The 27654-nt window shown below is 65.8% G+C and overlaps 2 protein-coding genes and 1 long non-coding RNA gene across 3 annotated transcripts; 1 reads left to right on the top strand and 2 right to left on the bottom strand.

Moving 5' to 3' along the window:
* Window positions 1-27: 27 nt before the first annotated feature.
* DMWD (DM1 locus, WD repeat containing) lies at window positions 28-6974 on the top strand. The gene is made up of 6 exons (XM_072920837.1): window positions 28-538; window positions 2423-2608; window positions 3835-4926; window positions 6026-6097; window positions 6534-6556; window positions 6899-6974. The coding sequence occupies exons 1-4, from the start codon at window positions 209-211 to the stop codon at window positions 6077-6079; spliced, it is 1662 nt and encodes a 553-aa protein (XP_072776938.1). The 5' UTR covers window positions 28-208; the 3' UTR covers window positions 6080-6097; window positions 6534-6556; window positions 6899-6974.
* Window positions 5947-6967, bottom strand: LOC140681288 (uncharacterized). Its single transcript, XR_012052501.1, has 3 exons — window positions 6906-6967; window positions 6702-6761; window positions 5947-6271 (listed from the first exon to the last, which is right to left on the bottom strand). It is a non-coding gene; the product is annotated as an uncharacterized lncRNA (long non-coding RNA).
* A 1569-nt stretch (window positions 6975-8543) lies between the features above and the next one.
* DMPK (DM1 protein kinase) lies at window positions 8544-26925 on the bottom strand. The gene is made up of 15 exons (XM_072920887.1): window positions 26594-26925; window positions 23677-23768; window positions 22092-22175; window positions 20685-20780; window positions 19192-19340; window positions 18228-18321; window positions 16789-16989; window positions 15257-15544; window positions 13375-13451; window positions 11527-12004; window positions 10851-11317; window positions 10361-10452; window positions 9760-9791; window positions 9534-9599; window positions 8544-8673 (listed from the first exon to the last, which is right to left on the bottom strand). Exons 1-15 carry the CDS (start codon window positions 26850-26852, stop codon window positions 8584-8586), a joined length of 2565 nt encoding a protein of 854 aa, XP_072776988.1. The 5' UTR covers window positions 26853-26925; the 3' UTR covers window positions 8544-8583.
* Window positions 26926-27654: the final 729 nt, after the last annotated feature.

Genomic DNA, 27654 nt, shown 5'->3' with positions numbered 1-27654 from the left:
CTCATTTAGGGGCGTGGTCTTCCTGAATTGTGGGCGTGGCTTCCCCACCATGGGCGTGTCCATCCCTCACTTGGCCACACCCTCCCCCTCTCCGCGGGCGTGGCCTCCTCCCTCCTCGCGCGCTGATTGGCCCTTCCCCTCCGCCGTGGGCGTGGTTTCCGTGCCGTGGGCGTGGCCTCGCTGCCGCCGGGCCTGACGCGGATCCGCCATGGCGGCGGCGGCGGCTCCGGTACCACCGGGACCACCGGGACCACCGGGACCACCGGGACCGGCCGAGGCTCCCGCGGCCGCTGCGGAGCTCAAGAGCCGCTTCCGCACCCGCGAGGGCTCGTACCGCCTGCTGGGCCCCGCCGCCGCCGCCGCCGCCGCCCCGCCGGGCCCCGCGGCGCTGCCGCCGGTGCGGCTGTCGGTGGTGCGGCTGTCCCGGAGCCGCAGTTCGCCCGGAGGAACCGCCGAGCGCAGCCGCGTGTGCTGCAACCTCGGCCGGGAGCTGCACTTCTACGGAGCGGCGGGAAGCGGCGGACGAGGCAGCCGGAGGGTAACGGGGGATAACGGGGGATAACGGGAGAGAACCGGGAGAAACGGGTGAAGAACCGGGAGAGAACCGGGAGAAGTGGGTGAAGAACCGGGACAGAACCGGGAGAGAACCAGGAGAAGTGGGGGAATAACGGGGGAAAAACGGGGAAGAACCTGGAGAAGTTGGGGAATAACGGGGGAAGAACGGGGGAAGAACCGGGAGAGAACCGGGAGAAGTGGGGGAATAACGGGGGGAACCGGGAGAGAACCGGGAGAGAACCGGGAGAAGTGGGGGAAGAACCGGGAGAGAACCGGGAGAGAACCAGGAGAAGTGGGGGAATAACGGGGGAAGAACCGGGACAGAACCGGGAGAAGTGGGGGAATAACGGGGGAAGAACCGGGAGAGAACCGGGAGAGAACCGGGAGAGAACCGGGAGAAGTGGGGGAATAACGGGGGAAGAACCGGGAGAAGTGGGTGAATAACGGGGGAAGAACCGGGAGAAGTGGCGGAAGAACCGGGAGAGAACCGGGAGAAGTGGCGGAAGAACCGGGAGAGAACCGGGAGGAACGGGGGATTAACGGGGGAAGTGGGGGACAAAGGTGACCCCAGGGACGGTGACAGTGACCCCAGGGGTGGGGACAGTGACCCCAGGGACAGTGACAGTGACCCCAGGGACGGTGACAGTGACCCTGGGTAGGTGACAGTGACCCCAGGGACGGTGACAGTGACCCCAGGGACGGTGACAGTGACCCTGGGTAGGTGACAGTGACCCCAGGGACGGTGACAGTGACCCCAGGGTCGGTGACAGTGACCCCAGGGTTGGTGACAGTGACCCCAGGGATGGGGACAGTGACCCCAGGGACAGTGACAGTGACCCCAGGGACGGTGACAGTGACCCTGGGTAGGTGACAGTGACCCTGGGTAGGTGACAGTGACCCCAGGGGTGGTGACAGTGACCCCAGGGACGGTGACAATGACCCCAGGGACAGTGACAGTGACCCCAGGGATGGGGACAGTGACCCCAGGGACAGTGACAGTGACCCCAGGGACGGTGACAGTGACCCCGGGGGTGGTGACAGTGACCCCAGGGATGGTGACAGTGACCTCAGGGATGGTGACAATGACCCCGGGGACAGTGACAGTGACCCCAGGGTTGGTGACAGTGACCCCAGGGTTGGTGACAGTGACCCCGGGGTTGGTGACAGTGACCCCAGGGATGGTGACAGTGACCCCAGGGTTGGGGACAGTGACCCCAGGGTTGGGGACAGTGACCCCAGGGGTGGGGACAGTGACCCCAGGGACAGTGACAGTGACCCCAGGGACAGTGACAGTGACCCCAGGGGTGGGGACAGTGACCCCAGGGACAGTGACAGTGACCCCAGGGATGGGGACAGTGACCCCAGGGTTGGTGACAGTGACCCCAGGGGTGGTGACAGTGACCCTGGGTAGGTGACAGTGACCCCAGGGATGGTGACAGTGACCCCAGGGATGGTGACAGTGACCCCAGGGTCGGTGACAGTGACCCCAGGGATGGGGACAGTGACCCCAGGGATGGTGACAGTGACCCCAGGGTTGGTGACAGTGACCCCAGGGATGGGGACAGTGACCCCAGGGACAGTGACAGTGACCCCAGGGTTGGTGACAGTGACCCCAGGGTTGGTGACAGTGACCCCAGGGACGGTGACAGTGACCCCAGGGACGGTGACAGTGACCCCAGGGACAGTGACAGTGACCTCAGGACCCTCTGGACAACCCCAGTGGTGGCCCAAGGTGGGCCGAGGAGCACCAGGGGTGACATCCCTGGGCAGTGACAGTGGCAGTGCCACCTCGGGGGTGACGGTGCCACCTCGGGGGTGACGGTGCCACCTCGGGGGTGGCAGTGCCATTGTCCCCGTGTCCCCACAGGCCCTGGACCTGCAGCGGCCCATCGACAAACGCGTCTATCAGGGCACCCAACCCACGTGCCACGACTTCAACCAGTTCACGGCGGGCGCCGAGACGCTGCCGCTGCTCGTCGGCTTCTCCGCCGGCCAAGTGCAGTGCCTGGACCTGGCCAAGAAGGACAGCGCCGGGCGGCTCTTCAACCAGGAGGTGAGGGGCACCCGGGGCCACCAGGAACCCTCTGGGGCCACCAGGAACCCTCTGGGGCCACCAGGAACCCTCTGGGGCCACCAGGAACCGCTTGGGGCCTCCATGGGGCCACCAGGAACCGCTTGGGAGCTTCATGGGGCCACCAAGAACCACTTGGGAGCTTCATGGGGCAACCAGAACCTCCCCAGGGCCACCAGAAACCCCTTGGGAGCTTCATGGGGCCACCAGGAACCCTCTGGGGCCACCAGGAACCGCTTGGGAGCTCCTTGGGGCCACCAGGAACCTCTTGGGAGCTTCATGGGGCCACCAGGAACCGCTTGGGAGTTCCATGGGGCCACCAGGAACCGCTTGGGAGCTTCATGGGGCCACAGGAACTCCTGGGGAGCTTCATGGGGCAACCAGAACCTCCCCAGGGCCACCAGGAACCCTCTGGGGCCACCAGGAACCTCTTGGGAGCTTCATGGGGCCACCAGGAACCTCTTGGGAGCTTCATGGGGCCACCAGGAACCTCTTGGGATCCTCCATGGGACCACCAGAACGTCCCTGGGGCCACCAGGAACCCTCAGGGGCCACCAGGAACCCTCTGGGGCCACCAGGAACCTCTTGGGGGCTTCATGGGGCCACCAGGAACCGCTTGGGACCTCCATGGAGCCACCAGATCCTCCCCAGGGCCACCAGGAACCCCTTGAGATCCTTCATGGGGCCACCAGAACCTCCCCAGGGCCACCAGGAACCCCCTGGGACCACCAGGAACCCCTTGAGATCCTCCATGGGGCCACCAGAACCTCCCCAGGACCACCAGGAACCCCCTGGGGCCACCAGGAACCTCTTGAGATCCTCCATAGGATCACCAGAACCTCTTGAGGGCCACCAGAAACCCCTCAGGACCCCCATGGGACCACCAGAACCTCTTGAGGGCCACCAGGAACCCCTTAAGGTCCTTCATGGGGCCACCAGAACCTCCCCAGGGCCACCAGGAACCCTCTGGGGCCACCAGGAACCCATTGAGATCCTCCATGGGGCCACCAGGAACCCCTCAGGACCCCCATGGGGCCACCAGAACCTCTTGAGGGCCACCAGGAACCTCTTGAGATCCTCCATGGGGCCACCAGAACCTCTTGAGGGCCCTCAGAACCCCCTTAGGACCACCAGAACCACCCCAAACCCACCAAAACCCCTTCAACCCCCCTTTTCCCACCCGTTTTTTTTAACCCTTCCCCTCCCAGCGCCTGATCGACAGCTCCAAGGTGACCTCGGTGAAGTGGCTGCCGGGCACGGCGCGGCTCTTCGTGGCGGCGCACGCCAGCGGTCACCTCTACCTGTACGACGCGGAGCAGCCCTGCGGCGCCGGCAGCCCCCGGTACGCGCCGGTGGCACAAGGAGAAGGCTTCGAGGTCTTCTCCTGCAAGGGCAAGACACCGAGGAACCCGGTGCTGAAATGGGCCGTGGGCTCGGGGCCGCTGAACGAATTCGCCTTCTCGCCCGACGGACGCTCCTTGGCGTGCGTCAGCCAAGATGGGGTGATGAGGGTCTTCCACTTCTCCTCCATGCTGCTCCAGGGCATGATGAGGAGCTACTTCGGGGGTCTCCTCTGCGTCTGCTGGAGCCCCGACGGTCGTTACGTGGTCACCGGCGGCGAGGACGATTTGGTGACCGTGTGGTCGTTCGTTGAAGGACGGGTGGTGGCACGAGGTCACGGCCACAAGTCGTGGGTCAACGCTGTGGCCTTTGACCCCTTCGCGCGTGGAGATGGCGGTGAAGAACCTCCAAGCGCCGTTTATCGTTTCGGTTCTGCCGGGCAGGACACGCAGTTCTGCTTGTGGGATCTGACCGAGGAGGTGTTGGAGCGTCCCCGTGTCCGTCCCACCGCTCCCGGTGACCCCCGTGTGCCTTTCCCGGTGTTGCCACGTTCTTTGTCCCGTTCCAACAGCCTCCCCCAAGCCGGTGGATGTCCCCAAATGTCACCGCGTGTCCCACCGGTGCCGCGTTTCGCCATGTTGACGCTGCGTGACCCCCGTGGTGGTGGTGAGAAGGAGGAGAAGCGATGCCACAGCCTCGGTAACATCAACCGAGGAGGAACCACCGGTGAGAAGAACCCACCGGGGGTCGGTCCCGGTGGGGTTCAGGGGTCGTTGGACATGGGGAAGGTGTTGGGCACGGCGCTGTGCCCGCGGCTGCACGAGGTGCCGCTGCTGGAGCCGCTGGTGTGCAAGAAAATCGCCCACGAGAGGCTGACGGTGCTGCTGTTCCTGGAGGATTGCATCGTGACGGCGTGTCAGGAGGGGCTGATCTGCACCTGGGCACGGCCCGGGGTCTCTGTGAGTGTGGGGAGGGGTCTCAGAGGGGATTTGGGGGTCTCAGAGGGGGTTTGAGGGGTCTCAGAGGGGATTTGGGGTGATTTTGGGGGTCTGGGATAGGGTTTGGGGTGCCAGGAACTCCAGGTCTGTACGGTGACAGGGTGCCAGGAGGGGCTGATCTGCACCTGGGCACGGCCGGGGGTCTCTGTGAGTGTGGGGAGGGGTCCCAGGGGGATTTGAGGGGTCTCAGAGGGGGTTTGGGGTGTTTGAGGGGGGATTTGGGGTGTTTGAGGGGAGATTTGGGGTGTTTGAGGGGGGATTTGGGGTGTTTGAGGGGGGATTTGGGGTGCCAGGAGGGGCTGATCTGCACCTGGGCACAGCCCGGGGTCTCTGTGAGTGTGGGGAGGGGTCTCAGAGGGGATTTGGGGGGTTTGAGGGGGGATTTGGGGTGTTTGAGGGGGGATTTGGGGGGTCTCAGAGGGGATTTGGGGTGTTTCAGGGGGGATTTGGGGTGCCAGGAGGGGCTGATCTGCACCTGGGCACGGCCCGGGGTCTCTGTGAGTGTGGGGAGGGGTCTCAGAGGGGATTTGGGGGGTCTCCAAGCAGATTTGGGGGGTCTCCAAGTGGATTTTGGGGGTCTCCGAGGGGATTTGGGATTATTTAGGGGGAATTTGGGGTGCCTGGGAGGGAATTTGGGGGGTCTGGGATGGGATTTTGGGTAATTAAGAGTGAATTTGGGGTGTCTGGGAGTGAATTTGGGGTGATTTAGGGGGAATTTGGGGTGATTTAGGGGGAATTTGGGGTGTCTGGGAGGGAATTTGGGGTGATTTAGGGGGAATTTGGGGTGATTTAGAGGGAATTTAGGGGGATTTTGGGGTGATTTAGAGGGAATTTGGGGTGTCTGGGAGGGAATTTGGGGTGCCTGGGAGGGAATTTGGGGTGATTTAGGGGGAATTTGGGGTTCCCAGGGTGATTTTTTGGGGTACAAATCTCGGATTTTGGGAGGGGCGGAGCCTTGGGGGGGGTGGGGGTATCCCCCCGGGGTGTCCCTGCGGTGACGTCACAGGGGGTGGCATTTGTCCCCTCCCGCGGTGACAGCGCTGTCCCCTCCCCCCTCCAGGGCCCGGCGGCCTCGCAGAACGGCGGCGGCTCCCCGGGTGGCACCGTGGTGTAGCTGTCACCCGTGTCACCCGTGTCACCCTCCGTGTCACCCTCCGGGTCACCTCCAGGACACACCCGGGTCACCTTGTGGGTCACCTGTGTCACCCTGTGTCACCCGTGTCACCTCCATGTCACCAGTGTCACCTCCAGGACACACCCGGGTCACCTGTGTCACCTCCCGTGTCACCCGTGTCACCCGTGTCACCTCCGTGTCACCCTCCGGGTCACCCGTGTCACCCATGTCACCCTCTGGGTCACCTGTGTCACCTCCCGTGTCACCCTCCGGGTCACCTTGTGGGTCACCTGTGTCACCCGTGTCACCCGTGTCACCCGTGTCACCCTCCAGGACACACCCGTGTCACCTCCCGTGTCACCCATGTCACCCGTGTCACCTGTGTCACTCTCGGGTCACCCGTGTCACCTCCGTGTCACCCTCCGGGTCACCCATGTCACCTCCCGTGTCACCCTCCGGGTCACCTGTGTCACCTCCCATGTCACCCGTGTCACCCGTGTGTCACCTCCTGGGTCACCTGTGTCACCTCCGTGTCACCCGTGTCACCCTCCGGGTCACACCTGTGTCACCCTCCGGGTCACACCCGTGTCACCCGTGTCACCCGTGTCACCCTCCGGGTCACCCGTGTCACCCTCCATGTCACCCGTGTCACCCGTGTCATCTCCCGTGTCACCCGTGTCACCTCCAGGACACACCCGTGTCACCCATGTCACCTCCAGGACACATCCGTGTCACCCGTGTCATCTCCGTGTCACCCTCCATGTCACCTGTGTCTCCCGTGTCACCTCCATGTCACCCGTGTCACCTCCCATGTCAGCCGTGTCACCTCCAGGACACACCCGGGTCACCTTGTGGGTCACCTGTGTCACCCTGTGTCACCCAGGTCACCCTCCAGGACACGTGTCACCCTGCGTGTCACCTGTGTCACCCATGTCACCTCGCGTGTCACCCTCTGGGTCACCTGTGTCACTTCCTGGGTCACCTGTGTCACCCGTGTCACCATCTAGGACACACTCGTGTCACCTCCGTGTCACCCGTGTCACCTCGCGTGTCACCCTCCGGGTCACCTGTGTCACCTCCCGGGTCACCCGTGTCACCTCCAGGACACACCCGTGTCACCCGTGTCATCTCCGTGTCACCCTCCATGTCACCCGTGTCACCTCCGCGTCACCCTCCGGGTCACCTGTGTCACCTCCGTGTCACCTCCCGTGTCACCCGTGTCACCCGTGTCCTCTCCGTGTCACCCTCCATGTCACTCGTGTCACCTCCCATGTCACCCACGGGTGTCACCCCCGAGCTACTGAGCCCCCCAAGGGTGGCACCGCCCCTCCCCCCGTGCCTTTGTCACTTTATTGTCCCCGCGGTGTCCCCGCTGTCCCCAAGGGTGGCACCGCCCCTCCCCCCCCCCCTTATTTATACTAAAAAGAGAATTTTTGGCACCCGGGTGGCACCGGCAATTTGGGGACACCGAGGGGACAGTTTGGGGACACGGGGGTGGCACAGGGGGGACAATTTGGGGACACAAAGGGGACAATTTGGGGACAGTTTGGGGACAATTTGGGAACACAAAGGGGACATTTGGGGACATTTGGGGACAATTTGGGAACACAAAGGGGACAGTTTGGGGACAATGTGGGGACACTTTGGGGACACTTTGGGGACACTTTGGGGACATTTGGGGACATTTGGGGACACGGCGGTGACAGGAACACAACAACACAACTTTATTCTCGCCCCTCCCCCCCCGCGGGGAATTTGGGGGGGGGTCGCCCCCCGGACGGGCCCATTTTGGGGGGGGGGGGCCATAAATAAGGGGGGGGTCGCGGTGCGAGGGTCCCTACGAATAAATTACTAATGGGGGGGGGTCCCCCCAATTTTTTGGGGGGTCGGGGGGGTCCCCCGAATTTTTTTGGGGGGGGTCGCGTCGCGCTGCCCCTCGGGGAGGGTCATGGGGGCAGCGGGGAGACCCCCCCCCAAATTGTTGGGGGGTGGGGGAGGGGCGGCACGCGAGTGGGACCCTCCCCCCGGGGGGGGTCTCGGATTTGGGGGGGGTCCGGTGGGATTTTGGAGGGTCCGGTGAGATTTTGGGGGGGGGTCTCGGATTTTGGGGGTCCGGTGGGTTTTTGGGGGGGGGTCCCGTGATTTTTGGGGGGGGTCTCGTATTTGGGGGGTCCGGTGGGATTTTGGGGGGGTCCGGTGGGATTTTGGGGGGGGGGTCTCGGATTTGGGGACCCCCACCAGTGCCCGGTGGGATTTTGGGGGGGGGTCTCGGATTTTGGGGAGGTCCAGTGGGATTTTGGGGGGGTCTTGGATTTTGGGGGGTCCGGTGAGATTTTGGGGGGGGTCCGGTGGGATTTTGGGGGGGGTCCGGTGGGATTTTGGGGGGGGGTTTCTGTACAGGTCCCTCCCCCTCCGTGGGGACTCCCCGGGGACACTTGGGGACACTTGGGGACACCCTGGGGACACTTGGGGACACCCCGGGGACACTTTGGGGACACCCAGAATCAAGGGGGGGTCCCGGGGGGCGCGGGGGGGGGTCGCAGGCCGGCGGCGCAGAGCAGCAGACAGTCCTTGGTGGCACCGGGGGGTGGCACCTGGGGACAGGTGGCATTGTCACATTGTCATTGTCACCAGCGGCGTCACTCACCCCCCCACGACAGTGACACCCCCCACCCCCGCCCCACCCGGTGTTGGGGACACGGGGGTGGCACCGGTGGCAGTGCCACCAGGGTGGGTTGGCTGCGGTTGTCACCTCCCCGGGGCTGGGGTGGCGGTGACGCAGATGGGGGTGGCAGGGGTGGCCTTGGGGACATGGCAGGGGTGACAGTGGCAGTGGTGGCAGTGACATGGGTGGCCTTGGGGACATGCCCAGAGGTGGCAGTGGCAGGGGTGGCGGTGACACAGGTGGGGGTGGCAGGGGTGGCCTTGGGGACATGCCCAGAGGTGGCGGTGACACGGGTGGGGGTGGCCTTGGGGTGGCCTTGGGGACATGCCCAGGGTGACAGTGGCAGGGGTGGCGGTGACACAGGTGAGGGTGGCAGGGGTGGCCTTGGGGACATGCCCAGAGATGGTGGTGACACGGGTGGGGGTGGCAGGGGTGGCAGTGGGTGACAGTGACACGGGTGACAGTGACAGGGGGTGGCCTTGGGGACATGCCCAGGGTGACAGTGGCAGGGGTGACAGTGACACTGGTGGCCTTGGGGACATGGCAGGGGTGGCAGTGACACGGGTGGGGGTGGCAGGGGTGACAGTGGCAGTGCCAGGGGGTGGCACAGGTGGCACAGGTGACACAGGTGACATACCCGCGCCCAGAGCAGCAGGTGCCGGGACAGGGGGTGACAATGAGTGACAGTGGGTGGCAGGAGGTGACAATGGGTGACAGTGGCAGTGCCAGGGGGTGGCACAGGTGGCACAGAGGGTGGCACAGGTGGCACAGGTGACACAGGTGACATACCCGCGCCCAGAGCAGCAGGTGCCGGGACAGGGGCAGCCCCAGGGGGGAGCGGAAAAGCCGGGGGGGCTGCGGAGAGATCAGAGAGCGTCACCCCCCCAAAATCACCCCAAAACCCCCCAAAAATCCCCCAAAAATCCCCCCCAAAACCCCCCCCCCAAAAAAAACCCCAAAAAAACCCCAAAAAAACCCCAAAAACCCCAAAAATCCCCCCAAAATCCCCCCTTACCTCCGCGATTTGGGGGGGCTGCCCCGCGCCTCCTGCAGGGGAAATTTGGGGAGGGGGGTTTGGTCAAAATCCCCCCAAAATTTGGGGATCCCCTTTTTGGGGTTCCCACCCTAAATTTGGGGAGCCCCCCCCAGCCCCAAATGGGGGGAGGGGACGTGTCCTGCCCCACCCCCCCCCAAAAAAAACCACCCCGAAATAATTTGGGGAGGGGGCGCAGCCCCTGGTGGGGTTTTGGGGGGACCTGAGGAATTTGGGGGGTCCTGGTGGATTTGGGGACATTTTTGGGGTGTCCCCGTGGATTTTGGGGTGGGGGGGTCATTTCGGGGGGTGTCCCCATGGATTTTGGGGACATTTTTGAGGTGTCCCCGTGGATTTTGGGGTGGGGGTGTTACTGGGATTTTGGGGACATTTTTGGGTTGTCCCCGTGGATTTTGGGGACATTTTTGGGGTGTCCCCGCGGATTTTGGGGTGGGGGGTGTCCCCGTGGATTTTGGGGACATTTTTGGGGTGTCCCCGCGGATTTTGGGGACATTTTTGGGGTGTCCCCGCGGATTTTGGGGTGTCCCCGCGGATTTTGGGGACATTTTTGGGGGGTCCTTGCCTTGCGGCGGGGGGGGCCCGGGGGGGTCGCTCCGCAGCCGCCCCAGTTGCGTTTCCAGTTCCAGATTGCGGCTCTCGGCCTCCCGCAGCCGCCTGGGGGGAGGGGACAGCTGGGGACACTTGGGGACATTGGGGACACTTGGGGACACTTGGGGATATTGGGGACACCCCCGGACCCCCTCCCGGTCCCGCTGTCCCCTCCCGGTCCCGCTGTCCCCTCCCTGTCCCCGTTATCCCCTCCCGGTCCCGCTGTCCCCCCGCTGTCCCCCCGGTGTCCCCGTTGTCCCCACACTGTCCCCGCTGCCCCCTCCCTGTCCCTGCTGTCCCCTCCCGGTCCCGGTGTCCCCCCGGTGTCCCCGTTGTCCCCACCCTGTCCCCGTTGTCCCCCTCCGGTCCCGCTGTCGCCCCCCGGTCCCGCTGTCGCCCCCCGGTCCCGCTGTCCCCTCGCTGTCCCCGTGTCCCCCCGGTGTCCCCGCTGTCCCCTCCGGTACCGGGCCAGCTCCTGCCCCGCCGCCCGCAGCTTCCCGAGCTCCCGCTCCAGCTCCTCCCGCCCGCGCCGCTCCTTCGCCAGCGCCTCCCGGAGCTCCGGGACCGACACCGGAACCGGCTCCGGGACCACCGGGACCGACACCGGAACCTCCGGGACCACCGGGACCACTGGGACCGACACCGGAACCGACACCGGGACCGGCTCCGGGACCACCGGGACCGCCGGGACCGCCGGGACCGACACCGGAACCGGCTCCGGGACCGACACCGGAACCGGCTCCGGGACCACCGGGACCGCCGGGACCGACACCGGGACCGCACTCGGGACCGCCGGGACCGCCGCCGCCACCTGCGGGAACCGCGTCTGCCTGAGGACCCCCGGGATTCCCGGGATGCCCCGAACCGGGCACGGACCCCCCCCGGGATTCGAGACCCATCCCCGGGATCCCTTTTTCCCCCCACCCCCACCCTGCGTCGGCACCGGAATTCCCGAAATTCCCGAATTCCTAAAATTCCCGAATTAATCCCCGGGATTCCCGAATATCCCGGGATTCCCGAAATTCCCAAAATTCCCGAATTAATCCCCGGGATTCCCGAAATTCCCGGGATTCCCAAAATTCCCGAAATTCCCGAATTCCCCAAATTCCCAAAATTCGCTTCCCCCCCCCCCCCACGTACCGGCGGGTCCCGGGGGGGCTCCGTGTCCGGGGGGGGCGTCCTGGGGGGGGCCCCCTTGGCCGGGGGGGGTCCCGGGGGGGGTCCCGGGACCCCTTTTTGGGGGGGCCCCGCCGGGGGGGGGTGGGATTCTTGGGGGGGTCCCCCCTTGGGAGGGGTGGGGGTGGGGGGCGGCACTTTTTGGGGAGGGGGTCCCGAGGGTGGGGGGGGTCCTTTTTGGGGGGGCGCCTCCATCGGGGTGGGGGTCCCCGTAGGTGGGGGCGGCTCTTTTTGGGGGGGGGGTCCCGAGGGGTTTTGGGGGGTCCTGGGGGGTGGGGGGGGGGTCCCCTTGCGCGGGGGGGTGCCTATGGCCAAGGGGGTCCCGGTGCCCGGGGGGGTCCCCGACTCGGGGGGGGTCCCCCACTCCCCCTCCATGGCCGCGTCCTGGTCCCACTCCTCATCCTCATCTTCATCCTCCTCCTCCTCCTCCTCCTCCTCGGCTCTGAAACCGGGGGGGGGGGGCATGGGGGGGTCACCTGGAGACCCCAGACCCCCCCCGGGACCCTCTGAGCCCCCCAGACCCCCCCAAACCCCTGGACCCCCGGACCCCCCCAGACCCCCCAAACCCCCAAACCCCCCCGGACCCTCTGACACCCCCAGACTCCTCTGGACACCCTGACACCCCCTGACCCCCCCGGACCCCCAAACCCCCCGGACCCTCTGACACCCCCAGACCCCTCCAGACCCTCCCAGACCCCCCAGACCCCCTCAGACCCCACACCCCCGAATCCCCCCGTCCCTCTGACCCCCCAGACCCCCCTGACCCCCCCCAGACCCTTCTGGACCCCCAGACCCCCCCAAACCTCCCCGGACACCCAGACCTCCCCCAGACCCCCCCAAACTCCCCAAGCCCCCAAACCCCCCCGGCCCCTCTGACACCCCCAGACCCCTCTGGACCCCCTGACCCCCCGAGACTCCCCTGTCCCTCTGACACCCCCAAACCCCCCCAGACCCCCCAAACCCCCTGACGCCCCCAGACCCCCCTGGTCCCTCTGAGCCCCCAGACCCCCCTGACCCCCCAGACCCCTCTGACCCCCCTGACACCCCCAGACCCCCCAAACCCCCTCTGACCCCCCTGACTCCCCCAGACCCCCCAGACCCCTCTGACCCCCCTGACACCCCCAGACCCCCCTGACACCCCCAGACCCCCGTGGTCCCTCTGACCCCCCCAGACCCCCCTGACACCCCCAAACCCCTCAGACCCCCCCGGACCCCCCTGACACCCCCAAACCCCTCAGACCCCCCCGGACCCCCCTGACACCCCCAAACCCCTCAGACCCCCCCAGACCCCCAGACCCCCCTGACACCCCCAAACCCCCCGGGCCCCCCCGGAACCCCCGGACACCCAGACCCCCCCCAAACCCCCTGACGCCCCCAAACCCGCCGGTCCCTCTGACCCCCCCAGACCCCCCAGACAGCCCCAAACCCCCCCAAACCCTCCAGACCCCCCGGACCCTCTGACACCCCCAGACCCCCCTGACCCCCCCCAGACCCTTCTGGACCCCCTGACCCCCCAGACCCCCCAGACCCCCCCCGGACCCCCTAACCCCCCCAGACCCCTCCAGACCCCCTGACCCCCCCAAACCCCCTGACCCCCCCCAAACCCCCCCAGACCCCCTGAAACCCCCAGACACCCCGTCCTTCTGACACCCCCTGACACCCCCAGACCCCCCAGACCCCCCCAGACCCCCCTGTCCCTCTGACACCCCCAAACCCCCCCGACCCCCCAGACCCCCCTGTCCCTCTGACACCCCCAAACCCCCCCGGACCCCCCGGACCCCCCCGGACCCCCCCGGTCCCCCCCCGACTCACGGGCGGGCGTAGGAGTACCCCACGAACGGGAGGTGCAGCCCCAGCTCGGGGGGGTCCCCGGAGTCCCCCAGCAGCTCCTGGGGCGGGGGGAGGCGTTAAATCTGTCCCGGGTCTGTCCCGGGTTTGTCCCGGGTTTGTCCCGGGTTTGTCCTGGGTTTATCCCGGGTCTGTCCTGGGTTTGTCCCGGGTTTGTCCCGGGTTTATCCCAGATCTATCCTGGGTTTATCCCGGCTTTATCCCAGATTTATCCCAGGTTTATCCCGGATCTGTCCTGGATTTATCCCAGATTTATCCCAGATTTATCCCCGGTTTATCCGGGATCTATCCCCGGTTTAACCCGGTTCTATCCCGGTTCTACCCCGCTATTTAACCCGTTCCTCACCGGCTGGCTGAGGCAGTTTATCCCGGGTTCATCCCCGGTTCATCCCCGGTCTATCCCCGGTTTATCCCGTGTCTATCCCGGTTCTATCCCGTGTCTAACCCGGTATTTAACCCCTTCCTCACCGGCTGGCTGAGGCAGTTTATCCCCGGTTTATCCCCGGTCTATCCCCGGTTTATCCCCGGTTTATCCCCGGTCTATCCCCGGTCTATCCCCGGTTTATCCCGGTTCTACCCCGCTATTTAACCCCTTCCTCACCGGCTGGCTGAGGCAGTTTATCCCCGGTTCTATCCCCGGTTTATCCCCGGTTCTAACCCGGTATTTAACCCCTTCCTCACCGGCTGGCTGAGGCAGTTTATCCCCGGTTTATCCCCGGTCTATCCCCGGTTTATCCCCGGTCTACCCCCGGTTTACCCCCGGTCTATCCCCGGTCTATCCCCGGTTCTAACCCGCTATTTAACCCGTTCCTCACCGGCTGGCTGAGGCAGTCTATCCGGGATCTATCCCCGGTCTATCCCCGGTCTATCCCCGGTTTATCCCCGTGTTTAACCCGTTCCTCACCGGCTGGCTGAGGCAGTTTATCCCGGTCTATCCCCGGTTTATCCCCGTGTTTAACCCGTTCCTCCCCGGCTGGCTGAGGCAGTTTATCCCGGTTTATCCCCGGTTTATCCCCGCTATTTAACCCGTTCCTCACCGGCTGGCTGAGGCAGTTTATCCCCGGTTTATCCCCGGTTTATCCCCGTTATTTAACCCGTTCCTCACCGGCTGGCTGAGGCAGTTTATCCCCGGTTTATCCCGGTTCATCCCCGGTTTATCCCGGATTTTTCCCAGATTTATCCCCGGTCTATCCCCGGTTTATCCCCGGTTTATCCCCGGTCTATCCCCGGTCTATCCCCGGTTTATCCCGGTTTATCCCTGGTTTATCCCCAGTTTATCCCCGGTCTATCCCCGGTTTATCCCCGGTCTATCCCCGGTCTATCCCCGGTCTATCCCCGGTCTATCCCGGTTCTAACCCGCTATTTAACCCGTTCCTCACCGGCTGGCTGAGGCAGTCTATCCGGGATCTATCCCCTGTCTATCCCCGGTTTATCCCCGGTTTATCCCCGGATTTAACCCGTTCCTCACCGGCTGGCTGAGGCAGTTTATCCCCGGTCTATCCCCGGTTTATCCCCGGTTTATCCCCGGTCTATCCCGGTTCTAACCCGCTATTTAACCCGTTCCTCACCGGCTGGCTGAGGCAGTTTATCCCCGGTCTATCCCCGGTCTATCCCCGGTCTATCCCCGGTTTATCCCCGTATTTAACCCGTTCCTCACCGGCTGGCTGAGGCAGTTTATCCCCGGTTTATCCCCGGTTTATCCCCGGTCTATCCCCGGTCTATCCCGGTTCTACCCCGCTATTTAACCCCTTCCTCACCGGCTGGCTGAGGCAGTCTATCCGGGATCTATCCCCGGTTTATGCCCGGTTTATGCCCGGTTTATCCCCGTATTTAACCCGTTCCTCACCGGCTGGCTGAGGCAATCGTCCAGCACGTCGAAGTTGGAGGTGTCGGCGGCCCCGGCGGCGGCGCTGGGGGCGAAGGGGGCGGGGCAGCGGCGGAGCGCGCGCCAGCGCAGCCCCGCGAACAGCGGCAGCGCGCGGAAGTCGCGCGCGCCCCCGCGGCCGAGGCGCGCGCCCGGCGCGCACAGCAGCCCCCGCAGGAGCGCGCGCGCCGCCGCCGGCACCGCCCGCGCGCCCCCGCGGCCTTCCTCGGTATCATCATCATCGTCATCGTCCGGAATGTGGAGGTGGTCCTGGGGGCACCAGTATAAACCAGTATAAACCAGTATAAACCAGTATAAACCAGTATAAACCAGTAACGGATCAGTGACCGCCCAGTGCACACCAGTATAAACCAGTATATACCAGTATAAACCAGTATAAACCAGTATAAACCAGTATAAACCAGTATAAACCCGTATAAACAAGTAACGGCCCAGTGCGCACCAGTATAAACCAGTATAAACCAGTATAAACCAGTATAAACCAGTATGAACCAGTATAAACCACTATAAACCACTATAAACCACTATAAACCAGTAACGGACCACTGCGCACCAGTATAAACCAGTATAAACCAGTAACGGCCCAGTGCCCGCCCAGTGCCCACCAGTATCAACCGGTGCCCACCAGTATCTTCCAGTGCCCACCAATATCAACCAGTGCACACCAGTGCCAGCCCAGTGCCCCCAGTATCAACCAGTGCCCCCAGTATCAACCAGTGCCCACCAGTAATGGCCCAGTGCCCGCCCAGTGCGCACCAGTGACCCCAGTCCCTCCCAGTCCCTCCCAGTCCCCCCCCAGTTCCTCCCAGCACCCTCTTAGCACCTTCCCAGTCACTCCCAGTCCCTCCCAGTGTCTCCCAGTTTATCCCAGTCCCCCCCAGTCCCTCCCAGTCCCTCCCAGTCCCCTCCCAGTGCCTCCCAGTATCCCTCCAGTCTCTCCCACTCCCTCCCAGTCCCCTCCCAGTCCCCTCCCAGTCCCTCCTAGTCCCTCCCAGTGCCCCCCCAGTTCCTCCCAGCACCCTCTTAGCACCCTCCCAGTCCCCCCCAGTTGCTCCCAGTTCCTCCCAGTCCCCCCCAGTCCCTCCTAGTCTCTCCCAGTCCATCCCAGTTCCCCCCCAGTGCCCCCCAGTTCCCCTCCAGCCCCTCCCAGTTCCTCCCAGCACCCTCTTAGCACCCTCTTAGCACCCTCCCAGTGTCTCCCAGTCCCTCCCAGTGTCCCCCAGTATCCCCCCAGTCCCCCTCAGTCCCCTCCCAGTCCCTCCCAGTTCCCCCCCAGTCCCTCCCAGTCCCTCCCAGTTCCCCCCCAGTCCCCTCCAGTCCCCCCCAGTCCCCTCCCAGTATTCCCCCAGTCCCTCCCAGTCCCTCCCAGTCCCTCCTAGTCTCTCCCAGTGCCCCCCCAGTTCCTCCCAGCACCCTCTTAGCACCCTCCCAGTCACTCCCAGTCCCTCCCAGTCCCTCCCAGTCCCTCCAGTCCCCCCAGTCTGGGTCCCCACCTGGAAGTGCAGGATCTTGGCGTAGGTCTCGAGGACGGTGTCGGCGAAGAACGGGGGTCTCCCCAGGAACATCTCGTAGGCCATGACCCCCAGCGCCCACCAGTCGCACTCGGGGCCGTAGGAGCGCGACGGGTCCTCGACGGCCAACAGCATCTCGGGGGACAGGTAATCGGGGGTGCCCACGGCCACCGCCGAGCGCACCTGGGGACATCATCAGGGACATCGGGGAGATTGGGGACATTGGGGACATTGGGGACATTGGGGTCATTGGGGACATTGGGGACATTGGGGGTATTGGGGACACTGGGGACATTGGGGATATTTGGGATATTGGGGACAGGTAATCGGGGGTGCCCACGGCCACCGCCGAGCGCACCTGGGGACACGGGGACATCATTGGGGACATCGGGGGGATTGGGGACATTGGGGACATTGGGGGGATTGGGGACGTTGGGGACATTGGGGACATTGGGGACATTGGGGGGATTGGGGACATTGGGGGGATTGGGGACATTGGGGACATTGGGGACATCATTGGGGACATTGGGGACATTGGGGACACTGGGGGGATTGAGGGGATTGGGGACATTGGGGACATTGGGGACATTGGGGACAATGGGGACATTGGGGACATTGGGGACATTGGGGGGATTGGGGATATTGGGGACATTGGGGACATTGGGGACATTGGGGACATTGGGGACAGGTAATCGGGGGTGCCCACAGCCACCACCAAATGCACCTGGGGACATTGGGGACATCATTGGGGACATTTGGGGACATTGAGGACACTGGGGGGATTGGGGACATTGGGGACATCGGGGACATTGGGGACATTTGGGGCATTGGGGGGATTGGGGACATTGGGGGGATTTGGGACATTGGGGACATTGGGGACATTGGGGACATTGGGGACATGGGGACATTGGGGACATTGGGGACATTGGGGACATTGGGGACATTGGGGGGATTGGGAGGATTGGGGACATTGGGGGGATTGGGGACATTGGGGACATTGGGGACATTGGGGACATTGGGGACATCGGGGGGATTGGGGACATTGGGCACATTGGGGACATTGGGGGGACATTGGGGACATTGGGGGGATTGGGGGGATTGGGGACACTGGGGACATTGGGGACATTGGGGGGATTGGGGGGATTGGGGACACTGGGGACATTGGGGATATTTGGGATATTGGGGACAGGTAATCGGGGGTGCCCACGGCCACTGCCGAGCGCACCTGGGGACATCATCGGGGACATCGGGGACATCATTGGGGACATTGGGGACATTGGGGACATTGGGGACATTGGGGACATTGGGGACATCGGGGATATTGGGGACATGGGGCTGGAGCCAAGGAAATTCTCCAGGTGCTCGTAGGGTTGAGCTCTGTGTCCCCCCCGTGTCCCCCCCGTGTCCCCAGTGTCACTCACGGTGCCATCAGGCCCCAGGCGCAGGCAGGACCCGAAGTCCCCAAGCCGGACGTGTCCCCAGCGGTCCAGCAGGATGTTGTCGGGTTTGATGTCCCTGGGGAGGGGGTGGCCTTTGTCACCTCCCCCCGTCCTGGTCCCCAAACTCCCCCCTCCTCCAAGAGCCCCCAGTGCCCCCCCGTGTCCCTCCATGTCCCCAATGTCCCCAATGTCCCCAAATGTCCCCAATCCCCCCAATGTCCCAAATCCCCTCAATGTCCCCAATGTCCCCAATGTCCCCAATCCCCCCAATGTCCCCAATGCCCCCAATGTCCCCAATGTCCCCAGTGCCCCCAATGTCCCCAATGTCCCCAGTGCCCCCAATGTCCCCCAATGTCCCCAATGTCCCCAATGTCCCCAATGTCCCCAATGTCCCCAGTGCCCCCAATGTCCCCAATGTCCCCAAATGTCCCCAATGTCCCCAATGTCCCCAATGTCCCCAGTGCCCCCAATGTCCCCAATGTCCCCAAATGTCCCCAATGTCCCCAATGTCCCCAAATGTCCCCAATGTCCCCAGTACCCCCAATCCCCCCAATCCCCCCAATCCCCCCAATCCCCCCCATGTCCCCAATGTCCCCCCGTCGTCCCCAATGTTCCCCCAATGTCCCCAATATCCCAAATCCCCCCAATGTCCCCAATGCCCCCAATGTCCCCAATGTCCCCAATCCCCCAATGTCCATAATATCCCAAATTTCCCTAATGTCCCCAATGTCCCCAATGTCCCCAATGTCCCCAATGTCCCCAATGTCCCCCAATCCCCCCAATGTCCCCAATGTCCCCAATGTTCCAAATATCCCCAATGTCCCCAATGTCCCCAATGTCCCCAATGTCCCCAATGTCCCCCCAATGTCCCCAACGTCCCCAATGTCCCCAATGTCCCCCCAATGTCCCCGATGTCCCCAATGTCCCCGATGTCCCCGTGTCCCACCGGTGCACGTAGCCCAGCCGGTGCACCGAGTCGATGGCCATCACCAGCTCGGCCAGGTAGAATCGCGCCATGGCCAGCGGCAGCCGGTCCCCAAATTTGCTGAGCAGGGTCAGGAGGTCACCCCCGATGTAGTAATCCATGACCAGGTACTGCGGGGACACGGGGACATGGGGACATTGGGGACACGGGGACAGTTTGGGGACATTGGGGGGATTGGGGACATTGGGGATGCTGAGGACATTGGGGATGCTGGGGACATTGGGGGCATCGGGGATATGGGGACATTGGGGACATTGGGGACATTGGGGACATTGGGGACATTGGGGACATCGGGGATATGGGGACATTGGGGACATTGGGGACATTGGGGGGGTTGGGGACATTGGGGACATGGGGACATCGGGGACATGGGGACATTGGGGACATTGGGGACATTGGGGACATTGGGGGCATTGGGGACATTGGGGACACTGGGGACATTGTGGGGGACAGCAGGGGCATTGGGGACATTGGGGACATTGGGGACATTGGGGACATTGGGGATATGGGGACATTGGGGACATTGGGGACATTGGGGACATTGGGGACATTGGGGGGATTGGGGACATTGGGGACATCGGGGACATTGGGGATATTGGGGACATGGGGACATTGAGGACATTGGGGACATTGGGGACATTGGGGACATTGGGGACATGGGGACATTGAGGACATTGGGGACATTGGGGACATTGGGGACATTGGGGACATGGGGACATTGAGGACATTGGGGACATTGGGGACATTGGGGACATTGGGGATATTGGGGACATGGGGACATTGAGGACATTGGGGACATTGGGGACATTGGGGACATTGGGGACATGGGGACATTGAGGACATTGGGGACATTGGGGACATTGGGGACATTGGGGACATGGGGACATTGAGGACATTGGGGACATTGGGGACATTGGGGACATTGGGGACATGGGGACATTGGGGATGCTGGGGACATTGGGGATGCTGGGGACATTGGGGACATGGGGGACATTGGGGACATTGGGGACATGGGGACATTGGGGATGCTGGGGACATTGGGGATGCTGGGGACATTGGGGACATGGGGACACGGGGACAGTGTGGGGACACAGGGACATGGGGACAGTTTGGGGACATGGGGACATGGAGACATAGGGGACATTGGGGACACTGGGGACATTGGGGACATTGGGGACATGGGGACAGCTTGGGGACACAAGGACATGGGGACATTGGGGACATTGGGGACATGGGGGACACAGAGGTGTCACGAGGGACATTGAGGTGACACAGGTGACACGGAGGTGGCACAGGTGACAGGGGTGACACGGAGATGACATGGAGGTGACACAGGGGATGCTGAGGTGACACAGGTGACACGGAGATGACACGCAGGTGGCACAGGTGGCACGGGTGGCACGCGGGTGGCACGGGTGACACAGGTGGCACGGGTGACACGGCTGTCCCCTCACCAGGCACTGCGGGTCCTGGAAGGCGAAGTGCAGCCGCGTGATCCAGCGCCGGTCCCCGCGGGCCAGCACGTCCCGCTCCTCCCGGAAACACGACACCTGGGACGGTGACGGTGACGCGGTGACATGGTGACACGGTGACACAGTGACACAGTGACACGGTGACACGGTGACACGGGGACACGGTGACACGGTGACACGGTGACATGGTGACACAGTGACACGGTGACGGTGATGGTGACACCGACAGTGATGGTGACAGTGACATTGACACAGTGACAATGACACAGACACGGTGACAGTGACACAGTGACAGTGACGGTGACAGTGACAGTGACACAGTGACAGTGATGGTGACAGTGACACAGTGACGGTGATGGTGACAGTGACAGTGATGGTGATGGTACCATAGTGACAGTGACACAGTGACAGTGATGGTGATGGTACCATAGTGACAGTGACACAGTGACAGTGATGGTGACAGTGACACAGTGACGGTGATGGTGACAGTGACAGTGATGGTGATGGTACCATAGTGACAGTGACACAGTGACAGTGATGGTGATGGTACCATAGTGACAGTGACACAGTGACAGTGATGGTGACGGTGATGGTGACAGCAACAGTGATGGTGACAGTGACATTGACACAGTGACGGTGACACAGTGACGTGATGGTGACACAGTGACAGTGACGGTGACACAGTGACAGTGACACAGTGACAGTGACACAGTGACGGTGACACAGTGACGGTGACAGTGATGGTGACACAGTGACAGTGATGGTGACAGTGACGGTGAGGGTGACAGTGACACAGTCACAGTGATGGTGACGGTAATGGTGACAGTGACACAATGACAGTGACGGTGACGGTGACACCGACAGTGATTGTGACACAGTGACAGTGACACAGTGATGGTGACGGTGACACAGTGACACTGACACAGTGACAGTGATGGTGACGGTGACAGTGACACAGTGACAGTGACACAGTGACAGTGACGGTGACAGTGACGGTGAGGGTGACAGTGACACGGCTGCCACCTGCGTGACCCCGCCCGCACCGCCCTTGTCACCGGCGTCCCCTCACCCACAGTGCCACCCCCACCTCATGTCCCCACGTGTCCCCGAGTGTCCCCGAGTGTCCCCGAGTGTCCCCCGAGTGTCCCTACACACCCCCTGAGTGTCCCCAACTGTTCCCAAGTGTCCCCAGTGTCCCCTCATGTCCCCATGTCCCCACTGTCCCCTCGTGTCCTCTGTCCCGTGTCCCCTCATGTCCCCACATGTCCCCTCATGTCCCCGAGACCCCATGACCCCATGACCCCGTGTCCCCTGTGTCCCCTCATGTCCCCACATGTCCCCCCATGTCCCCTCATGTCCCCGTGACCCCGTGACCCCATGACCCCTGACCTCTCCTTGCCGCAGCATGTCCCACTTGTTCATGATCTTCATGGCGTAGATCTGCCCGTTCTCCTTCATCCTCACCACGGCCACCTGCAGGCGGGGGTGTCACCTGCTGCCACCTCTGGTGTGCCCGGTGTCACCCGCTGCCACCCCCGGTGTCCCCCGATGTCCCCTGGTGTCCTCTACTGCCACCCCCGGTGTCCTCCGGTGTCACCCGCTGCCACCCCCGGTGTCCCTGGTGTCCCCTGGTGTCCCCTAGTGGCACCCCCGGTGTCCCCTGCTGTCCCCCCCAGTGTCCCCCATTGTCCCCCTGCTGTCCCCCCCAGTGTCCCCATGCTGTCCCCGGTGTCCCGCTGTCCCCGCTGTCCCCTCCCTGTCCCCCGCTGTCCCCTCACTGTCCCCTCACTGTCCCCTCACTGTCCCCACTCTGTCCCCCCGCTGTCCCCCCTGTTCCTGCTGTCCCCGCTGTCCCCTCACTGTCCCCGCTGTCCCCTCACTGTCCCCGCTGTCCCACCACTGTCCCGCTGTCCCCGGTGTCCCGGTATCCCCGCTGTCCCAGTGTCCGGGTGTCCCCCCGCTGTCCCCTCTGTCCCCGCTGCCCCCTCACTGTCCCCTCACTGTCCCTGGTGTCCCCCCATGTCCCTCACTGTCCCCCCCTGTCCCCGCTGTCCCCGCTGTCCCCCCCGGTGTCCCCCCAGTGTCCCCCCCGTGTCCCTCACTGTCCCGGTGTCCCCCCAGTGTCCCCGCTGTCCTGGTGTCCCTGTGTCCCTCACTGTCCCCCTGCTGTCCCCTCCAGTGTCCCCACGCTGTCCCCGCTGTCCCCGTTGTCCCGGTGTCCCCTCCACTGTCCCCACACTGTCCCCGCTGTCCCCCCAGTGTCCCCGATGTCCCCTCCGGTGTCCCCGGTGTCCCCGTGTCCCCACACTGTCCCCGCTGTCCCCCCGGTGTCCCCTCACTGTCCCCTCACTGTCCCCACTGTCCCGGTGTCCCCCCGCTGTCCCCTCACTGTCCCCGCTGTCCCCTCACTGTCCCCACTGTCCCCTCACTGTCCCCACTGTCCCGGTGTCCCCCCGTGTCCCCTCACTGTCCCCGCTGTCCCCCCCGCTGTCCCCCCAGTGTCCCCGCTGCCCCGCTGTCCCCGCTGTCCCTGCGCTATCCCCTTGCTGTCCCCTCACTGTCCCCTCTCTGTCCCCACTGTCCCCGCTGTCCCCCCGGTGTCCCACTGTCCCGCTGTCCCCCACTGTCCCCACACTGTCCCCCCACTGTCCCCTCACTGTCCCCAATGTCCCCACTGTCCCCTCACTGTCCCCAATGTCCCCACTGTCCCCTCACTGTCCCCGCTGTCCCCACACTGTCCCCACTGTCCCCTCACTGTCCCACTGTCCCCTCACTGTCCCACTGTCCCCCCGGTGTCCCCTCACTGTCCCCCCCTGTCCCCGCTGTCCCCCCGCTGTCCCCGTGTCCCCCCGCTGTCCCCGCTGTCCCCACTGTCCTGGTGTCCCCGCTGTCCCCCCGCTGTCCCCACTGTCCCAGTGTCCCGGTGTCCCTGGTGTCCCCTGGTGTCCCCTCACTGTCCCCACACTGTCCCCACCTCGCTGAAGGCGCCCCTCCCGATCACTTTCAGGATCTCGAAGTCGCGGCGCTGCAGCTGCAGCTCCCGGACCCGCGCGGCCACCGGCTCGGCTGGGGACACCCACCGGCAGGGGTCAGGGGTCAGGGGTCACCGGGGGGACACCGGGGGGACACCGGGAGGGGTCAGGAGTTACCGGGGGGGCACCGGGACCGGTCAGGGGTCAGGGGTCAGGGTTACCGGGGGGGCATCAGGAGGGGTCAGGGGTTACTGGGGGGGGTCAGGGGCTACCGGGGGCCTATTGGGGGGGTCAGGGGCTACCAGGAGGGGTCAGGGGATACCGGGGAGGGGGCACCGGGAGGGGTCAGGGGTTACCGGGGGGGGCACCGGGAGGGGTCAGGGGTTACCAGAGGGGCACCGGGAGGGGTCAGACGTTACCGGGGGGGGGGGGCACCGGGGTCAGGGAACACCGGGAGGGCACCAGGAGGGGTCAGGGGTTACCGGGGGGGGCACCGGGAGGGGTCAGGGGCTACCGGGGGGGGCACCGGGAGGGGTCAGGGGATACCGGAGGGGCACCGGGGTCAGGGGTTACTGGGGGGGCACCGGGAGGGGTCAGGGAACACCGGGAGGGGTCAGGAGCTACCGGGGGGGGGGTCAGGGGTTACCGGGGGGCACCGGGACCGGGGTCAGGGGCTACCGGGGGGGTCAGGGGTTACCGGGAGGGGGGTCAGGGGATACCGGGGGGGCGGTCAGGGGCTACCGGGGGGGGGTCATGGACTACCGGGGGGAGGTCAGGAGTTACCGGGGGGCACCGGGACCGGGGTCAGGGGATACCGGGGGGGTCACGGGGGGGGAGTCAGAGAACACCGGGAGGGGTCAGGGGATACCGGGGGGGGTCAGGGACCACCAAGGGGGGGGCACCGGGAGGGAGAATCCCAGGGAATTTTTGGGGGGGGGGGGGGGCGGGAAGTGAAGCGGGGGGGGGAGGGGCGGTTCCGGGAGGGGGGGGGTGTGACGGTACCGGGGGGGTGTGACAGTACCGGGGGGGGGATGGGGGGGGTTGTGACCCCCCCGGTGCCGCGGGGGGGGCGGGGGGGGCGGCCGCGCACCCTCGGCCCATTTATGGCCGCGCCGCGATCGGTGCCCGCGGGGGGGGGGAGGGGAACCGGTCCCGCCGTGCCCAGAAAAGGAGCGGCGCCACCGGAGCCCCCCCCGGGCCCCCCCCGGGACCCCGAGACCCCGACAAAGGGACCCCCACATTGCCCAACCCCCCCCCGAAATGACCCCGGGGTTCGGTGCCCCCCCCCCCCGCCTCCACCCGCCGGTACCGACCGGACCGGGACACACAACCCACCCCCCCCGGCCCCGGTGGCGATTCAGAGACCCCCAGACCGGGACCAGGACCGGGACCCCCAGACCGGGACCGGGACCGGGACCCCCACACCGGGACCGGGACCCCCAGACCGCGACCCCCAGACCGGGACCGGGACCCCCAGACCGGGACCGGGACCCCCACACCGGGACCCTCAGACCGGGACCGGAACCCCCAGACCGGGACCGAGACCGGGACCCCCACACCGGGACCGGGACCCCCACACCGGGACCGGGACCCTCCTACCGAGAACGAGACCGGGACCCCCAGACCGGGACCGGGACCCCCAGACCGGGACCGGGACCCCCAGACCGGGACCGGGACCGGGACCCCCACACCGGGACCGGGACCCCCAGACCGGGACCGGGACCCCCAGACCGGGACCGGGACCCCCAGACCGGGACCGGGACCGGGACCCCCACACCGGGACCGGGACCCCCAGACCGCGACCCCCAGACCGGGACCGGGACCCCCAGACCGCGACCCCCAGACCGGGACCGGGACCGGGACCGGGACCCCCACACCGGGACCCTCAGACCGGGACCGGGACCCTCAGACCGAGACCGTGACCAGGACCCCTAGACCGAGACCGGGACCCCCACACCGGGACCGGGACCCCCACACCGAGACCCCCACACCGGGACCGGGACCCCCACACCGGGACCGGGACCCCCACACCGAGACCCCCACACCGGGACCGGGACAACCCCCCCGGGATCCCACCGTGTCCCCCCACCCCCGGTACCGACCCGCCCGGTCCGGAGCCCTCCCCGAACCGGAACCGAGTCCCGGGCCCTGCCTGCCCCGACGGTCCCGGTGCCCCCCGCCCGTGACACCCCCGGGCCCGACCCCCCCCCGGTTCCGGACACTGCCGGTCCTGGACCCCTCCGAATCCCGAATTTCCCGGTCCCGGAACCGCCAAACCCGAATTTCCCGGTCCCGGAACCCCCAAACCCGAATTTCCCGGTCTCGGAACCCCAAAACCGAATTTCCCGGTCCCGGAACCCCAAACCCGAACTTCCCGGTCCCGGAACCCCCAAACCCGAATTTCCCGGTCCCGGAACTCCCAGTCCTGAACTTCCCGGTCCCGGACCCCCCTGGCCCATACCCGGTTCCCCCGTTCCCGTCCCGGTGCCGGTGCCGGTGCCCCGAACCCACCCCCCCGTCCCGTACCGGTGCCGGTGCCCCAAACCGATCCCCCCGTTCCGGTGCCGGTGCCCCAAACCGACCCCCCCGTCCCGGTGCTGGTGCCGGTGCCGGTGCCCCGAACCGAACCGACCCCCCGTCCCGGTGCCGGTGCTGGTGCCCCCCTAGCCCGAACCCGATCCGACCCCCCCTTCCCGGTGCCGGTGCCCCGAACAGAACCGAGCCCCCCCGTCCCGGTGCCGGTGCCCCGAACCGAGCCCCCCCGTCCCGTCCCGGTCCCCGTCCCGGTGGCGTTGCCGGTGCCCCGAACCCACCCCCCCGTTCCGGTCCCGGTGCCGGTGCCGGTGCCCCGAACCCACCCCCTCGTCCCGTCCCGGTCCCGGTCCCGGTCCCGGTCCCGGTGCCGGTGCCCCGCCGTACCCCAGCTCAGAAAGTCCCGGACATGTCTGTCACTGTCGCTGTCGCTGTCGCCGTTTCTGTCGCCGTCCCCGCCGCCGTCCCCGCCGCCGCCGGTGTCCCCGGTGCTCCCGGTGCTCGCGGGGGGCTGCCGGTGGCGGAGGCGGTGCTGCAGCCCCCCCGCCAGCCCGAGCAGCAGGTCCAGGAGGGTCTCCAGCCCCAGCGACCCCCGGCCCAGCGCCAGCGCCCGCAGCCGCTCCCGCCGCCCCGGGGGCGCCGCCATCGCCCGGCCCGCACCGGGGAGGCTCCGCCGCCACCCGGGCACCGGGGCCGGCCGAGCCCCGAGCGCCTCCTCCCCGCCCGGTACCCGCCCCTCGATACCGGGGGGACGGGAGGGGGAGGGGGGGGAGCGGTACCGGAGACAGCAGTGGGGTTGGGGGAGTGGGGACACCCAGACCGGGACCGGGACCCTCATACCGGGACCGGGACACCCAGACCGGGACGCCCAGACCGGGACCGGGACCCTCCTACCGGGACCGGGACACCCAGACCGGGACCGGGACCCCCACACCGGGACACCCAGACCGGGACCGGGACCCTCACACCGGGACCGGGACACCCAGACCGGGACTGGGACACCCATACCGGGACCGGGACCCCCAGACCGGGACACCCAGACCGGGACCGGGACCCTCATACCGGGACCGGGACCCCCAGACCGGGACACCCAGACCGGGACCGGGACCCTCATACCGGGACCGGGACCCCCCCACCGGGACCGGGACCTCCAGACCGGGACCGGGACCCCCAGACCGGGACCGGGACACCCAGACCGGGACCCCCAGACCGGCACCCGGACACCCACACCGGGACACCCAGACCGGGACCGGGACCCCCAGACCGGGACCGGGACCCTCATACCGGGACCAGGACCTCCAGACCGGGACCGGGACCCTCATACCGGGACCGGGACCCCCCCATCTCCACCGGGACCCCCAAACCGGGACCGGAAACTGGGACGGGGACCCCCGTAAGGGAACTGGGACCCCCACACTGGGACCGGGACCAGATTCCCCCCCCAAAAT

The sequence above is a fragment of the Taeniopygia guttata genome, chromosome 34 (assembly GCF_048771995.1).
Source record: "Taeniopygia guttata chromosome 34, bTaeGut7.mat, whole genome shotgun sequence".
Taxonomy (NCBI): Eukaryota; Metazoa; Chordata; class Aves; order Passeriformes; family Estrildidae; genus Taeniopygia; species Taeniopygia guttata.
The sequence above is the reverse complement of the archived record's forward strand: the minus strand, read 5'-3'. Positions and strand labels throughout refer to the sequence as shown.